Raw genomic sequence first — 18,574 nt, forward strand, 5'->3', positions numbered from 1 at the left:
AGATGCAGAACAGTTGACATAAAAAACCATTGTGAGGAGAAAAATGTTAAAAAGCGCAATATTGGAAACAAATGAAAAACACATATACATAGCGTGTTATTTCTTGAAGATATGAATTTGGGTTTCCAATGTCAATAGTGTCAAGTGTGGATCTTCAATATCACAGAGAGAATGTTACCACCGGTGTAAACCGCCGCTTTTAGTGAAAGACTTATCCCTTACGTATTGTTTTCCCATGCATTGTTTTATATTTTTATTTAATCGGCTGATGATGACCCAGAATAGTGGTCAAAACCGGTCCCGCTTTTAATCAAATAAGAATTTAACATTACATTTCTTATTTTCCTTGTATGGAATAGGTTGAACCACTTTATTTCTTGTTTCAATTTAATTGTGATACAGTTCAATAGGAACATTATGAAATTTTTATCTTTAAAAAACAGACACCAGTGTCGTGAAGATGGCAACACATCTGAGTTAATCGTCTTTGAACGTGGCATGATCATCAGTGCACAGCGCATGGGTCATAGCATAGCGGAGATTACATGCTAATTCGGGTTTTCAATGTCAATAGTGTCGAGGGTGGATCTTCAATATCACAGAGAGAACGTTACCATCTGCATAAACCGCTGCACAGGAAGACCACATGTGTTTAACAAACGGACATCAGTCGCCTTCGCAGAACTGTACTGGGTGCTCGACGGGCTACTGTGAGTCAGATCACCACCCACTTGAATGTTGGGAGTCAGGAACCCATTTCTACCAGGACTGTAAGGAGGGAACTGCACCGCATAGGCTTCACCATTGCATACAATGAATTTCATTATAAAGCCCGTATTGTCGTATGTACACATCTATACCACGCTGAGCTAGTCATTCTTGGTTAGGCGAGAACGTAAGTAATCAGATGTGCCGCATTTTATTTTCATTCATTATTCTTTTGTATTACATGATATTTTAAAAACTTGCCTACTTTTAACGTTATTAATAGCCGTCATTCTCATTCTACAGCCCTCCACTGCACATTCTACATACGATATTACGATCAGATATTCCGCCTAATTTCTTAACAAGAATTGTCAACATCATCACGCCAATAAGATGATCTCGATATCTTTTTACTGGAATCCTCACTCATGTTATCACGTGTTTATCGATCGTCTTTATTCTACTGGAACTAAACATTGTGCTCCTTATCAAGTTTTTACCTACACATCGGAATACTGTATGTCAATACAGCACCATCAAGTCAAGAAGGACTCTAATACCAATTTTATTGAATCATTTCATGTGCACAATTTTTTAATTTCACTTTCAACAGTATTCAAGTGTTATGCTCAGAACATTCAGCACATTCACCATTTAAGCTGACGCATTCGGCAGTCCGAATTATTTATTGTGTTTTTTGTCCATGTCCTTTGTGCTTGATCTTAAAACTTTTCGGCTGATGATGTCTACAAGATACATGAAACATGTTTTGTTATATTTTTTTAAAATGTCATTTATATAATTGAATAATAAAACTTTTAGTAGTGTAAAGGTGGAACATTTGACCATACGTTTAAAGTATAGGCTTCACCAGCCGACGACCAACTCTCGTGTCCCTTTGCTGACACCTCGACACAGAGCTCAACGACGTGCATGGGCCCGTGAGTATCGGCAATGGACCATGGAACAGTGGTGGCGTGTATTAAGGTCCGATGAATCCTGGTTCCAGTTGTATTGAACTGATGGGCGTGTGAGAATGTGGTGTATGTCCCATGAAACTGTGGATCCTGCATGTCAACAAGGTTGTGTCCAGGTGGGAGGTGGCTCAGTTATGGTCTGGGCGACATTCTCATGGTCGCAATTAGGCTCCATTGTCCGGCTGCAGGGAGCGCTGACAGGTGCAAGTTATGTGGACATTCTTTCAGACCATCTGCATCCCTTTCTGGTCCTAGAGTACCCTGATGGAGATGCCATGTTTCAACAGGACAACGCGCCATGTTACCTATCTGTGGTGGCACACAGGTGGTTGGAGGAGCACTCCATTGTAGTTACGACCATGGATTGGTCCTCCAGATCCCCTGATCTTAATCCACCACGAACCTGCTATGCTGGCGTAGCAGGGGGAGAGGTGATACTCCCACGTGGCGCGTACCAGGTGGCGGATAGGGGGGTCCTAACTGGCTTGCCGGCGGACTTGAGGGAAATAAAATACCTCTCGCGGACCAAACACACAACCCCCTGTGAGTGGGAGACGCCGACGAAGTATACACCCACGGTATCCCCTGCCTGTCGTAAGAGGCTACTAAAAGGGGCAACCAAGGGATGATCGTCTTGGAACCATGAAACTACTTGTGATTAGTACCACTGCGCGGAGAACATCATGGGTCGCTTTTACTTGCACGTAGTACCACTATATTAGGTACCAAATAGGTTTGTGATTAGTAGCACACAGGAGCACCATGCAGTCGGCTTTTGCAGTACCTGTGATTAGTACCACCATATGAGCAGGACCCTGGGATGATAGCTACCATGGTTCTGCCTTGCCTGTGATTAGTACCCACTATATGAGGAACACCACGGGATAGTGGAAGGTCCGTGTGGTTAGTACACTTATGTGATGAACACCATAGGTTTGTGTTGCCTGTTAATGGCGCCGCAAAGTGAGAAAAACATAGGTCTGCATTATATGTCGAATTTAATAACCTCTGAGTAGTACAATAATGTCATACAGTAATGTGTGGAATATCGCAAGTCTCTGCTACTTTTGATTAGTACCGCAATAGGACAAATACCATGGTTCTACTTTCCTAGCGATCAGTACCATTATGAGGGGCCCGATAACTTGTATTTTGGACTCCCTTTAGACTGCAAGCATCATCGTTTCAGTGTTATGCTGTAGCAGCAGTCCCTTGGTCAGTAATCCTATTCTTTTACGTCAGTTGGTGTGAATGTAAAGCATTGCAGGTCGCGTCCACTGATTGTTTTAAATTCATGTCCATCCATTCATTCTTTGTTCTCACGCTTTGAATTCTGGTCAGTGGAGAATTTCTAGACTTTTAATTTGTCATACCATTAGGGGCCGATGACCTCGATGTTAGGCCTCTTAAAACAACAGTCATCATCATCATCGATCTTAATCCAATCGAGCATTTATGGGTTGCTGGTGTATTCTCCATGAACCCCGCACCAACTACACAAGACCAGTTGTGGGTAGCAATGCAAGATGCGTGGTCCAGGTCCCTCCAGAACGATTCTAACACCTTTCAGAGTTCATGCCTCACTGTATTGCTGCCGTTTTGAGAGCTTGCAGAGGAGCAAATCGTTATTAACATCACATTTAGTGTCTGTCCATGGCTTTTGGCCAATCAGTGTATTTGCATAATTTATTTAGAATACACTCATTTGGAAAATAAAAGGAATTGTGCATCATGAACAATCGCACAAGTATAATGAAGATTGCCACACAGTATCCTCATAGGCTGACATTTGTCCCATTTGCATTTAATGCAGGTAGGACAAGGCTTGTCAAGGCTGTAGCACCAGGTTTTGTTTGCCTATTAAGACCAAGTAAATCTTCATGAACACGCAGGTCCAAGTTTCCTAAGATCATCTTGTATTCTCATGCGTACATCTATTATAAACATTTCATCCTGTTATGTTTCCTTTTCATGTCCCTATCTATCTGTATATGATTTGGAACTTGTTTGTGCCTTTCCAATAATAATTTCTATTTATGTGAATCTGTACCTCATTATGATATTCTTCTTCCTTCTGTTTTTTTTCTTTTTTTCCTTTCTTGTGAGATCATGTAAACAAAAAGTAATATTATGACCTTATTATGAATATGTAATATCATTGATGCTTTCACAGCCCGTACTTATAGACATGATATAGGCTTTTTGGGCTTATGTCCTGTCAAAAAATAAGGTGAAATTCTGTACATTTCACGGAGAACTTTGCTCTGTGTCTTCAGAAGACAATCTCGACTGTTCACGAGGAAGACTTCTCCAAGAAGTACAAATTGTCCCCACTTTTACATCGTGGGGTATACAAAATTCATTGTACTTGCTGCAAGGTATACATTGGCCAAACATGCTGGTCCATTGGTACTCGTATCAAGGAACACAAACAAAATATTTGTCTCAACCAGCCAGACAAATCAGCAGTAGCTGAGCACGCCCTATCGTCGGGCCATGATGTCATGTTCTAAGATGCTCAAACTCTTACCCACACTGGACACTACAGCTCCAGGATTATATGGGAATCCATGGAAATACGTAGAAATCCTATCAATTTCAACAGGGACACTGGCTATCAATTAAGTAACATGTCATTGCCAGCCATTAAGGATTTACATAGGTAGTTCCCTCCCCTGTCCCTTCAGTATTATTATTTTGTTTCAGTGTTTTGCAAATTCGAACGTTCCTCATCGCCAGATGTTTCATTCCAGGCTAGTGTCAGTGTCATACATTCAAAATGTGTGTACACCTGTTATGTGATCCCCTCTCAGACTGATTCTGATGGTGCCGTCAGCTTCCGCTTCGATTTCAAGTGCTGTACCACGTACGGTGAACCATCTGGTGATGAATGAATGTACCACTTACACTTCTATTACTAACATCCAAATTCCAACTTTCATTCTTAGGGAAGTCTTCTTCATGAACAGTCAAGATTTTCTTCTGAAGACACAGAGCAAAGTTCTGTGTGAAATATAAAGTATTTCACCTTATTTTCTTTACATGGCATAAGCCCAAAAAGCCTATATCATGTCTATAATATGTACTAATACCGTTTGCATAATGGTCATCCATGACCACATAATGCAAAAACTTAGCTCTGAGTGTGTTTCTTTTCTAGGCACTCTGGTGGTCACCATTTATGGACTGCCCTGGCTCATTCTGGTGTTGGCTCCTCTTGTACCAGTATACACCTGGCTTCAGAACCATTACCGGTTGACTTCTCGAGAACTGAAGCGATTAACTAGTGTTACTCTTTCTCCAGTGTACAGCCATTTCAACGAAACCCTTCTAGGAATTCCTACAATTAGAGCTTTCCGAGCAGTGCCCCGGTGAGTCCAATTTTAAAATATTAATTCTATTATTTTGTTTTCTGTAAACCTTTCACGCCTTACTGTGAATCTCACATGAACACTATCCTACTGGTTGGAATCTTGTTTCATAAAACCATGTACAGTACTGACTAATGCTCCCAACTAAGGCACTAAATGAACATAGCCTGCCAGAGTTTATTTTTAATATAATAGACAATTCCTGTCACATCTTCCACTAATCAGCAGTATGCCAATCACTTATTTTTAGTTCCTGCCCATACCCAGTCTTCCTTTTAGTTTCAAAATGTGGGGAGACAGTGTCCAGTCAGTCACAGATCAATGGAGTCACACTTTACACCACTGAGCGCAGCGCTTAAGTGTTCACTGGCAAAAATATGTGGTTTATAGACAGTTGCCTGAGCCTTGAACCTCATTCCTTTTTATCTCCCAGCACATGGTCATGGTGCTAGCTCCACTGTGAAATTCATGGGTGTCATGCAATTTACCACCTTCTTCAGTATTCAGTGGTTTCTTTTGGTCAACACATGTGGCCTACTCCACCAGAGTTTTGTTCTGGTTATGTCTGTAACGTAGATTTCGAGACAACGCGTACACAATAACAACAATAATAATAATAATAATAATAATAATAATAATAATAATAATAATAATAATAATAATAATAATAATAATAATAAATGTTGAAAATAATAATAAAAGTTGACATAAAATGTGAATAAAGAAATATTAAATACTATAGACACTTAATAATGTAAATAAGGAAATAGTAAAATGACGCAGAGGAAGTGAATTCACATCAGAGCAGGGAAACGTGACGTATAACTATCAATACTCAAAATTAAATCAAATACAAGGGAACACTTACAGGCCTAAAAATGACAACTAAGAGAGGAGAGTGGGAGGTCCGGGGGCCCTACGAGGTCCATAATAATTATTATTATTTATTACGAGGTCCATGGGAACGTATGATGTTATGGGGGAGAAAAGACTTACAATCATCACCTCGCAACTCATCATATTAACATAATCAAAACCAATATTACAAGAAACAAGATCATGATATAGCAACTGATTCTTATGCACAAATAAAGGGTGTTTAAAAGACTTTAACAAAATACAGTTCCACGACACGGAATCAAGACGTACTTAAGTAACTTAGAGAAAATTTTATTTAACAATAGAAGGGTGATGCTACATTACAATGTATAGTTTAAAACAAAAGTAAATGATTGAACTGAAATTACGGCAATGGGAACCTAGGGCAAACTGGGACACATTAAATTTAGAACTTTGAAAATGACATTAAGCAAGGAAATACCGAAATACCAAAGTAATTAAATTAAATCAAACGAAACCAGAAAACATTGAGAATAACATTGAAATAACACTTACCGCAGAAAGGCAGGAGTTCCCGAAGGAAGCCCTCGAGCTTGCGCTCGCTAGGGCGATCAGATGTGCCCTCGTAAATGACGCTGATCACGCGCATCATTTTTCCGAAGCGGCAAGAAGACCGGAAATAGCCCAATCACAATTAACCAATAAGAAACAATTTCCACTAGGTTCCCTATCTTTTCACCAATAGGAAATCTCGTTATTCTAGGGAATGAAATTGCATGACCATATATTGTCATATTAAGATGGCAACTTCTTGAGATTTCCTATTGCGACACCTATTTCAACAGCGATAACCGCACATGCGGTATAGGATATTTCACAACTAAAGCACCTTTACGTTTTCATCAGATTACAATTTTGACATACAGAATTACAAAAATTAATTTTCAAATAATTCTTCAAGAAACTCATGTTAAAACATCCCAAGTATTTTTGTTCATGCTTGCTGACATTAATTTTAAATAATCAATTACATAAAATTTACATACAAAAAAAATCACTGTTTGCATCTTGCAATGTTCATACTGTTCAATATATCTTGCCTATTGCCTAAAAGAAAAATTATTACACACATATTTAAATTACTATTTCTTGCTGTTACATAAAATAATTCCAGTAGAGTCCAGAGCTCCAACCAAAAATAAAATCCTTCAGACACGTTAAAAAAAACTTAAAAATTATATTTACCATAGTTCAGTTCTCCGTCTCACCACATATTACAGTGTCTTCCTATTTCCACTTCAGTCCCATGCCCCTTTACACAACAGTAATACTATATTCTTTGAGTAATCTTTTTACCAAAAGTACCGTATTTCTCCGAATCCATTGCCCCTGTCCTTGTCCATTGTTCTTAATCTTAATATTATTCGGCTGATGATGTCTACAAGATAGATGAGACATGTTCCGATTTTTAAATGTTAATTAAATAAATTAAAAAATAGTTTAGTATTGTAAAGGTGGAACATTTGACTATGCCTTTTGACTAAGTCCAAGACGACCCCCACTTTTTCCTTCAAATAAATGTAATCAGGCTTAAAAAGTACTTTGTGAAATCATATGATTGCCTTTCTTGTACAGTAAGCATTTTTAGACTATCTTTGTCTTCACGCCGATGCCAAACATTTTATTTGTGCCGTATTTTCTTGCGGCTGCACAATTACTCTTTATTTCCGTTATTAACTTAAAATTGGCCGAGTCTCTACAATATGACAATTCATCATGAAAATATCCCTCTTGTTTATAAACTGTTACTTTTACTGACCGTCACATACAACCAGCTGCTGCTAGACGCACATCTTGCTTGCCGGCTTCTGCCGACTTCAGAGGCTAGCAATGTATAATAAAGGCGCGGGCTTTGAAGGTCTACGAATTTATTGCGGTATGATATGGCCATTTCACCCTTGCGATTTTTGTGCACATAACTCACAGTTTCATCTTCGAATTATTTAAAGCGCCCTTGTCGCTGGCCACTGAATGCATTTTTTGTTTAGTACACTCTTTTTAAGCTATCTTTGCCTTCACGCTGACGCAGAACATTGGCTTTATTTATGCCGTATTTTCTTGTGGCTGCACAATTATTCTTCATTTCTGCATGTTTAATAACCATTAACTTAAAATTGGCATCATAATATCGACGAGAAACCATTGAAAATTTGTCGGCAATACCTGTTGCATGCATCTCTACAATAAAATGATCCATCATGAAAATATTCCCGCTGTTTGTAAAACTGTTTATTATACTAAGCGCCAGGTACAGTAGACCCATTATAACTCAGGCACTGAGTAGCCATGACCTTACTAAGAATTCAAAGGTTCGCATGTTTTGATGCAATTCTGCGCTATTTCCTGAGAACCAGTGATGTTACGCAGAGGCACTGTACAACCAGCTGTCGTGGCTAACAATGTATCATAAAGAAGCGGACATTGATGGTCAACGAGTTTTGTGTGTGCGAGTGAGGGGTGAAGGGAAGCAGCTTGGTTACTGTTGTAGCTGCCAGTGGTGTTCATTACTGTTAGATCGCGAATGCAAGACGACCCTTGATTTTTCACACGAGATTCTGAGAAAAATATGTTGTCTTGGATTCGGAGAAATACGATGACATAACTTCATAAATACGCCCTGTGGGTGGGGGACGCACACGAAGAATTCACCCACGGTATCCCCTGCCTGCCATAACAGGCGACTAAATGGGGCGACCAAGGGTTGATCAAATTAGAACCATGAAACTACTTGTGATTAGTACCACCACACGGGGATCACCATGGGTCGCTTTTATTTGCGCATTGTACCACTATTTTGGGTACCACATATGTTTGTGATTCGTAGCAAACGAGAGCGCAACGGCTTTTACAGTACCTGTGATTAGTAGCACTATGGGATGAGGGAACCCATGGAATGTAACTCTACATTTCATATTTATTTGTATTGAATAGGTTGAACTGCCATAGCTCTCAGCCTGGGCCTTAAGCCCGGTGAACTCAATTTGGCAGGTTCAATCCTGGATCAGCCCTGTGGTATTTGAAGTTGCTCAGATAAGTTAGCCTTGTGTTGGTAGATTTACTGACATCTAAAAGAACATACATACATACATACATACATACATACATACATACATACATAATCATTATAGACAGTTATGCCTTTCAGCGTTCAGTCTGCAAGCCTCTGCGAATCTACCAAATGTCACCAGAATCCTCTGTTTGCAGCTAGTGTTGTGGCCTCATTTATTTCTATACCTCTTATCTTTACATCGTTACAAACTGAGTCTAACCATCGCAGTCTTGGTCTCCCTCTATTCCCCTTACCCTCCATAACAGAGTCCATTATTCTACTAGGTAACCTATCCTCCTCCATTTGCCTTACATGACCCCACAACCAAAGCCGGTTAATGCGTACAGATTCATCCATCAAGTTCATTCCTAACTTAGCCTTCATCTCCTCGCTCCAAGTACCTTCCTGCCATTGTTCCCACCTGTTTGTACCAGCAATTTCTCACTTCATGTCTGTTACTTCTGACTTACAAATCAGATATCCTGAGTCCACCCAGCTTTCGTTCCCGTAAAGCAAAGTTGGTCTGAAAACAGACCGATGTAAAGATAGTTTCGTCCGGGAGCTGACTTCCTTCTTACAGAATACTGTTGATCGCAACTGTGAGCTCACTGCCTTAGCTTTACTACATCTTGATTCAATCTTACTTACTGTATTACCATCCTGGGAGAACACACAATTTAAATACTTAAAATTATCTACCTATTCCAGCTTTGTATCACCAATCTTGACATTCAGTTCTGTTGAATTTCTTACCTGCTGACATTATTTAGTTTTCAAGAGGTTAATTTTCATACCATACTCATTGCACCTATTTTCTTGTTGTTTGTTGCTTGTTGTTTTAAGGGGCCTAACATCGAAGGTCATCGGCCCGCACCTATTTTCAAGTTGCAAGATATTAGACTGCAGGCTTTCGGCACAATCTACCATTAAGACAAAGTCATCAGAATAGGCCAGACTGCTTACTACATTTCCACCTAACTGAATCCCTCCCTGCCACTTTATATCTTTCAGCAGATGATTCATAACTATGAACAGCAAAGATGAAAGATTTTAACCTTGTCTAACTCCTGTAAGTACCCTAAACCACGAACTCATTCTACCATCAATTCTCACTGCAGCCCAATTGTCAACATAAATGCCTTTTGTTTAATGATCTACCCTTAATTCCATAGTCCCCCGGTATGGCGAACATCTTTTCCCTCGGTCCCCTGTCATATGCTTTCTGTAGATCTATGAAACATAAACACAGCTGTCTATTCCTCTCGTAACATTTTTCAGTTACCTGGCGCATACTGTAAATCTGATCCTGACAGCCCCTATGTGGTCTGAAACTACACTGGTTTTCATCCAACTTCCTCTCAACCACTGATCGCACCCTCCCTTCCAAGATGCCAATGAATACTTTGCCCAGTATACTAATCAGTGAAATACCTCGATAGTTGTTGCAATCCGTTCTGTTCCCTTGCTTATAGATAGGTGCAATTATTGCTTTTGTCCAATCTGAAGGTACCTTACCAACCCTCCATGCTAATCTTACTACTCTATGAAGCCATTTCATCCCTGCCTTCCCACTATACTTCACCATTTCAGGTCTGATTTCATCCTATTCCTGCTGCTTTATGACAGTGGAGTTTATTTACCATCCTTTCCATATCCTCAAGTGTAATTTCACCATCATTTTCTTCCTCCCCATGAGCTTGGTTGTTCGCGACACCACCAGGAAGATTTCCTTTTACGTTGAGAAGATTTTCAAAATATTCCCTCCACCTGTCCAGAGATTCACTGGGATCTATTATGAGTTCACCTGAATTACCCAAAACACTGTTCATTTCCTTTTTCCCCTCCCTTCCTAAGATTGTTTATTACTGTCCAGAAAGGTTTCCTTGCTGCTTGACCTAGCCTTTCCAGGTTATTACCAAAATTTTCCCACGACTTCTTTTTGGATTCAACAACTATTTGTTTTGCTCTGTTTCTTTCATGTACCTACAATTCAGTTCCCTGTCTGCATCGGCCCTTGTTTGGAGCCATTTCTGATAAACCTTCTCTTTATGTTTACTTCTTCATTTGACCAAGATGTTTGCTTTTTCCCATCTTTAGACACAGTCGTTCCTAGGCATTCCCTTGCTGTTTCTACTACAGCATCTGTGTATGCCACCCATTGTCTCTTTCTATATCCTGAACCTGCTTACTGTCCACTGTTCGAAACTTCTCACTAGCATATCCATGTACTTCTAATTTCATCGTCCTGGAGATTTTCTACCCTTATTCGTATGCAGACAGATTTAACTTTCTCTATCCTAGGCCTAAAGATACTTAGTTCACTAAACTGTAAAAGAGTAGTTCCTGGGACGTGAAAATAAATAACATTTAAAAAATTATTATTATGTATGTTTAATGATTATGGTACCTAATGCCATCTGTGCATATGTTGCTCTGAAGTTTTTGCTGGAAATAGAAACATTAAATGAAGTTTTCAGTGGATGTAGTAATATTAAATTTTCTTTGTATGGTTCTTCAGATTCAAACGTGAGAATGAGGAGTATTTAGAAGCCAACCAGAAGTGTCAATTTGCCAGTCAAGCAGCAGCCCAATGGCTCGGACTAAGGTTGCAGTTCATTGGTGTCGCAATGGTAACTGGGGTTGGAGTCATTGCAGTACTTCAACATCAGTTTGATGTTGCTGATCCAGGTACGAATAACTTACAGTAACAATTCCCTTTTCACTGTGTGTTTTCATATGTTTATTCCATTGTACAATATACAGTACAAGAAAATGGGGGTGTGGTTAGCTCGGTACAAGATCATCAGCATAGCAGAATTTTCTTGGTGTAGTTTTAGGAAGGACAAATATGTAAGAGTTGAATGGTAATGGTGATAGAACTGATCCTTGAGGTAAACTGTTGTTAAATTTCCTCTCCTTTCTTAAGGTGCTTCCTATAATTACCTGAAACTTCCAATCACTCAGCAAACTGTTGTTAAGTCTTGGTGTCGTTCTACAGGCTATTATTGTTGTTGGCAATGGCTTTACATCGCACCGACACAGATAGGTCTTATGGCGACGACTACAGGCTATTATCGAAGAAGTTTGATGATAATGCCTTCCCTCCAGACATTGTTGAAGAGGGCAGTGAGGTCAACGTATGTCACAGATGTTTTCAGCTTAATTTGGAATCCTAGTTCTACAAAGGTTGTAAGAGTTAGCACTTGATCACAACCACTATGGCCTGCCCCAAAGTCTGCCTCATCCCCAAAAATAAGATCCAAAATCAAGCAGCTACTGAGGAGGGCTATAGGACAGTAATTTTCCACTTTTTTGCTGGGTTTACCAGGTTTCAGAATGGGAACTATCTTTGACTTTTTGAACTTTGATAGATGTTGTCTAGTCTATAGGATTTTGATGTAGAACTCTGCCAGCCATTTCTTTGCATTTATTCCCAGGTTCCTCAAGAATTCAGGATGAATATTATCAAATTCAGGAGCCTTAAATGTCTTTAGATCTTTCAATGCTATATTAACATCAGGAACTATGAAGGAATATGCAAATCTTGATGATAAAGATGCCATCAATGTCAGGATTCTGAAGTTATTGTCGAACATATCTGTCATCGTTCTACGTTGCGATTTTATTTGACGTAAATAAATATCACACGAGAACACGTTCACTTCCTTGTATAAATTACTTTATTCACACTGTACGTCGCAACACACAATTATACACACTAGCAAATTATACTATATACAACACTCAATAGCGGAGTACCCTGAAGTCGATTCTGACCAGTACAGATATCAACAACACTGACGCGCGCACTATAACATACTGTCTCTTGAATTCACTGCCTCGCTCACTTGAGCCCAGTACTCAGACTCCACCTTGGAGCCCAACAGTCACTCCCAGTCCATCACTTGCCTGAGTCCCAAGAACCAAGATCTGCAAACTTGGAACTGAGAACTGACTTCACTGACTGACAGCTCGATATTTATACTACTCGAGCAACCATCTAGAATGATCGACTTCTGGAAGAGTTCTTACAACACTCTAATGAAACACACTCGAAACATCGATCGACCAGCTAGTCGAATGGGTACTCAAACGTTCCTTCAATATTTGAAGATATTCATGGAAATATCTACAATATTCATAATGTCTCTACATGTATCTGGATAATAAAACCTTACAGTAAGTTTCCAGAACCTTTCATATATACCAAATTATAGTACAATAAGTCTAACATACGAACATTATGGAATTTTTTACCGCTTTCGACTCTATAGATTTTGAGGTTAAACAATACGTATTTGAGGTTATACAATTCTATACTACATATTTACAGAGAAACCCTATACTAGTCATGTTTAACACTTAATAAAAGATAATTTAGCATTAAATAAACTATAATTAAAATATATTAAACATAATAATTGAAGGTTTTACATCATTTACGATGTCGTACCTATGACACTGTATTCACCGGTTACCATGATGTGGGAGGCAACTTGAAAGAGACAATGAAGGCACCAGTCGCAACATCTTCACCGTGTACCACGCCATGGTTCTTCATGTCTTCCATCAACTCATCGTCAGTGTTCAAAATAAGGTTGCGGTGGAAGTTGACTCCACGAACCATATTCAAGAATTTGTGCTCGTCCACTTCGACGGGGATTTCGCGACTTCAAACTGTTTTTTGCACGCTAGTGCTCTTCCTCCCTATTTCAATGTTTATCTGCTGGAGCAAGTGAAATCCAACCTCTCCACTATTTCTGTCTGTTTTTGTCTCGATGATGAACCCAAAATTGACATAAGTTCAGTTGCTTTCTCAGGATCTCCACTTTGCTGAAGTTGTTGATACAGTTTTTCACTTTCCTCATTCCATTTGGGAATATATTGTTTTCCGTAGCCCCTTCTTGTCCACTTCTTAGCTGTTGCTATGATTACACCAGTGAAACACTGATAGTTGTTAAATTTCGGAGGGATTCAGCAGATGCAGTTATCAAGTACTGCAGAAAACTTTTAGCATTAGCCTACTGGATGTTCCATTAGATGTGTTGTGTTGACCAGATTACAGGGACCGAGATACCAAGTTCTATTAGTGCAGGTCTACTTTAGCTGTGGGGAAAGTTGCCAATCACTCTTCCTATGGTGTTCTTGGGATAACGACTTTCATTACATCTCGCACAACAGAGGACAGGGTATGATTCCTTGCCCCTGACATCTGACCTAAAAGTACCTTAATATTTAGCATCACAAACTAAATGAAGATCATTTTCTTTAGCCCATTCTGCCATCATGTTTCCACTTACATCCCTTTTGACTGTTTCTGAAATCCTTACTAAAAATTGCAGGATGTCCAGTAACTTGTAGAGTATATTCAGACTACAGAGTATCAGGTAGTTTGTTGACATTTGTAACAGTGATGCCATGTGATAGTATGACAACATATGTACATTATTTGTTTGTACACTTTCAGTAACTAGGGAGTAATATATACAGATATATCATCACTTAAGACTGGAGATCTCGTTTGTAACAAAATCTGGTTTTAAAAAAGAGTGGTTGAAAATAGTTTCAAAGAAATTGTCCCAATTACAAATCATGAATAATCATATTGGGTAGTACAAAAATTTAGTTTTGTTCTTTTAAGATTTTCATTTTGCACTTTTAAAGGCATCTATAGACAGATTGCAGATATAAGGTCTCCATTCTGAAGCCACTCTATGCACCTCATAACTTACTTCAAGGGTATTCTGAGGAACTGATCTTCACTGGAATTATTTGTTTATTGAATGGCTACAATTTCAGTATTTTGTCCAGTGAGATTTTACACAGGTAGAATATCTTAGCTGAATCATATAACAAACATGGTTATGCAGTGCATGAGCAAGCAATTAGAAGTAACAGAGACCATCAAAGGAAAGGAAGATAGCATACTTTGGCCATATTATGCATAAATGAGAAATACCACCTCAAACAACTCTTACTTCAAGGAAAAGTAAAAGGAAGAAGAGGCTCTGGGTGACGATGCATTTCGTGATTGGAAAACCTACACTAGTGGTTGAACTCATCAGCTGGCTTACTTAGATCAGCTGTTAGTAGGGAAGCGTGAACCATACTGATCTCCTATGTCCATTGAGGATATGGCACTTCCAGAAGAAGATGAAGTAACACTTTGCTTTGCTAATACGAAGGTCGATCAAATATTAACAGGATTTTTGTTTCTGAACATCAACAGTTGGTAGGACTGGCCCCGCACTTCTGCTGTGCTTAGGCAGGACCGTTAGGAGTTGGGAGAGCATGCTGTTAGATATTTCCTGCCGTTTCGTCAGTAAAGCTCACAGTGTCAGAATAACAGGTGCACCCCTCCACTGCGCAACGCATAATAATAAAATTTTTTGCTCGTGAAGGAGTTACAGCGGCGGAACTTTGCCAGAGATTGACTGTACAGTTCGGTGATCAAACATTGTCAAGCACACACAAGATATTAGAATTATTCCATATTGACAGTTTTCACTTTACTAAGGTAAAATTAAGTGTATCCTCCTAATTCAATAAATCATATAATTCCATCATTAGATGGAGTAATTAAATTCAAACATGTTTCGACTCATTGGAGCCGTCTTCAGTGAAAGGGGAGGGGTGTTGAAGTAATTTACATAATACAAGCTAAAAATGTGCCAAAAAAACATAATGACTAGGAGGGAAGCAGGAGCGAAAAAGTTTGAGGCTTGGCCATTCAATGTGATGGTGTTTCTACAAAGGCAGACTTTCGGCCTGAATTTTCAACACAGTGATATCATCCTGTTTTGAATTGTTATAAAACCAAAATTTTGTAGACTAAGAGGTCTACAACCTCGCTATGTGCACTTAATATTCGTTTCCATCTGTATCATTTGTTTTCATTTCTTTTCTTCTTAGGTTAAGACAGTGTTTAGATTCAATTATGTTTCTTATTGACCCCTGTTTTCACAGAATTTTATCGCAGCAAGTTGTTTATTGTTCCATATGATGATGTAAATATTGTATATTGTGCTGTTTTTATTTCCATCATGTCTCTCGCTTTTTCATTTGTTCCTTCACTATGTTTTTTGGCCGATTTTTAGCTTGTATTATGTAAATTACTTTGCCGCAAAGGACAAGATCAATCGATTCAACAGGTCACCATTTTTCACTGAAGATGGCTCAAACGAGTCAAAACATGTTTGAATTTGATTACTCCATCTAATGATGGAATTATATTATGTATTGAATTAAGAGGATACACTTAATATTACCTGAGTAAAGTGTGTTTGCCTGGCATAAAAAGTTCAAGAAAGGATGAGAACGTGTGGAAAAACAGCAACACGATCGCCATCCTCGGACCAGCATTACAGACAAAAATGTTCGTGCGGTTAAAGACATTGACGACGATCGACAGGCGAGACTATCAGAAATTGCAGAACAAGTCGGAAGCAGTTATGGGAGCTGTCAAGCAATCATCACAAACGACCTACACTTCCATAAAGTGTGTTCCAGTTGGGTTCCTCGCCTTTTGACCAAAAATCTGAAGGTGAGAGGTTTGGAGGTCTGTTAGAGGCTTACAGCAAGGTTTGCGGAAGGAGGTGATGCATTTTTGAGTCGGATCGTCACCTGCAACGAAACGTGGGTCCACCACTACACTCCTGAATCCAAACAAGCCAGTAAGGAGTGGCAGAGGAAAGGGGAGGCAGCACCAGTGAAAGCCAAGATTCGACTGTCAGCTGGCAAGGTTCTTGCAACCCTGTTTTTTCGATCAGCAAGGCATTTTGCTGATTGATTTTTTGCATGAGCAACGCTCAATCAATGCTGCTTACTACTGTGAGCTGTTGAACAAGGCGAGGGTTGCATATCGCCGCAAAAGACAAGATCAACCGATTCAACACGTCATCCTCCTCCACAATAATGTGCGGCCCCATACTGCAGCTCTGTCTCCAAGCTGCAGGAAATGCACTGGACTACACTTGATCATTCACCTTACAGCCCGGACTTATCGGCCTGTGATTTCCATTTATTCAGATCGCTTAAAGAAGCTCTAGGAGGGCAACGGTTTGAAGACGACAAGAGTGTGGAAGACTTTGCGCGCAACTGGCTGGTGACACGACCCTGTTCTTTTTACGATGAGGGCATCAAAAAGCTGCCCATACTCTTGGACAAATGCATTTCCAAGGCAGGAAACTATGTGGAAAAATAATTTGTAATTGTCTTGTGTTTTTCAATAAATGAATTTAAATAAAAACTAAAATCAACAAAACAACAAAAAGTGCTTATCAACAAAAAATAAAGCACAACAACACAGTAGTGAAACCAGAATGCCCGTATGTCATCAAATGTCTAGCATTGAACTACAAGCTTGATAAATTAGAAATATTAGAAAGAAGAATTATAAGGAAAATATTAAGTCCTCTAAGAATTGCAGAGTTTTGGAAATTAAGAAGTAACAATGAAATTTACCAGAACATAGAAAACATATCAGAAACAATAAGAAAAAGGAGATTGCTATTTCTTGGACACGTTTACAGAATGGATGACAATAGACTAACTAAACGAATCTTCAAGTACCTTTGGGAAAAGAAATCAACCACCACCTGGATTCAAGAAGTCAAGAAAGACCTGGAAAGGAACAACATAGGAGAAGAAGAATTATTGGAAAGAAAGATTTTTAGGAAGATAGTCTTACAAATGGAAGGATTCGAAGGGAGGAAGGAAAAGAAAACAGGCACAAAGTGGACTGAAGACAGGAAAAAGCAGCACAGTGAAACAATGGAAGAATACTGGAAGGAAAGGAAAGAACAACTAAGGAGGAAGAATTGAAATTGTAACATGGTCCTTAGAAGGCCGGAACGCAAGAAGAACAAAATTGTGTTTATATTTGATCCCCCCTCGTACTTTTGACATTGAGTTGGAGAAGTTGAACACTTGGTCCAATGTTTCTTGTTCGGGAGCTCAAAGAAAGAGCTGTTTTTACATAGTAATTAATAATGATCATATGAAATTGCCAGGAGATCGTGTGAATAGATTGGCTGCCTCTGTTGCTTTAAGAATGATTCTTACCTATGTGTTTATTTTTCTGTATCCTTGTTTTAGTTAGCTTCTCTTTTATTTTTTTATTTTTTTCAAATTAATTGGACCTTTCTCTGTGACTTCACCTTATATTTTGCGTACTCGTACTTTACTTGATGTCTGTATTTGTGCAGGGTTAATTGGTCTCGCTCTGTCGTACGCTCTGTCGGTAACAGGAATGTTGGGAGGTCTTGTCAGTGCATTTACTGAGACTGAAAAAGAGATGATCGCTGTGGAAAGAGTGTGTCAGTACATTGACCTAGTGGAGCCAGAAACTAATGAGGAGATTCTGTCACCACCATACGCCTGGCCCAGCCAGGGAGTCATAGTCTTCAATAATGTTGTGCTCAAGTACAGGTGAGTCATTGATAAATAAAACATTTTATCATCTTCACTATCATCTGGAGGTTAGAATAATACAGTGTTCATTGACCTTTTGCTCTCCAGTTATTTTTACAACTTCATTGTTTGCCCACTCTAGTCGCTTTTCACAGTTC

At 39.2% G+C, this 18,574-nt stretch overlaps 1 protein-coding gene across 1 annotated transcript in view; it reads left to right on the forward strand.

Annotated features, from left to right (window-relative positions):
* LOC136881318 (ATP-binding cassette sub-family C member 10) overlaps positions 1-18,574 on the forward strand; it is a 146,842-nt gene that overhangs the window by 103,394 nt on the left and 24,874 nt on the right. Inside the window, exons 18-20 of the mRNA XM_067154131.2 lie at positions 4,846-5,056; positions 11,524-11,693; positions 18,212-18,434. Of these exons, the coding sequence (XP_067010232.2) occupies positions 4,846-5,056; positions 11,524-11,693; positions 18,212-18,434 (604 nt within the window). The remainder of the gene's footprint in view (positions 1-4,845; positions 5,057-11,523; positions 11,694-18,211; positions 18,435-18,574) is intronic.

This window comes from Anabrus simplex, chromosome 9 (genome assembly GCF_040414725.1).
Source record: "Anabrus simplex isolate iqAnaSimp1 chromosome 9, ASM4041472v1, whole genome shotgun sequence".
Classification (NCBI taxonomy): Eukaryota; Metazoa; Arthropoda; class Insecta; order Orthoptera; family Tettigoniidae; genus Anabrus; species Anabrus simplex.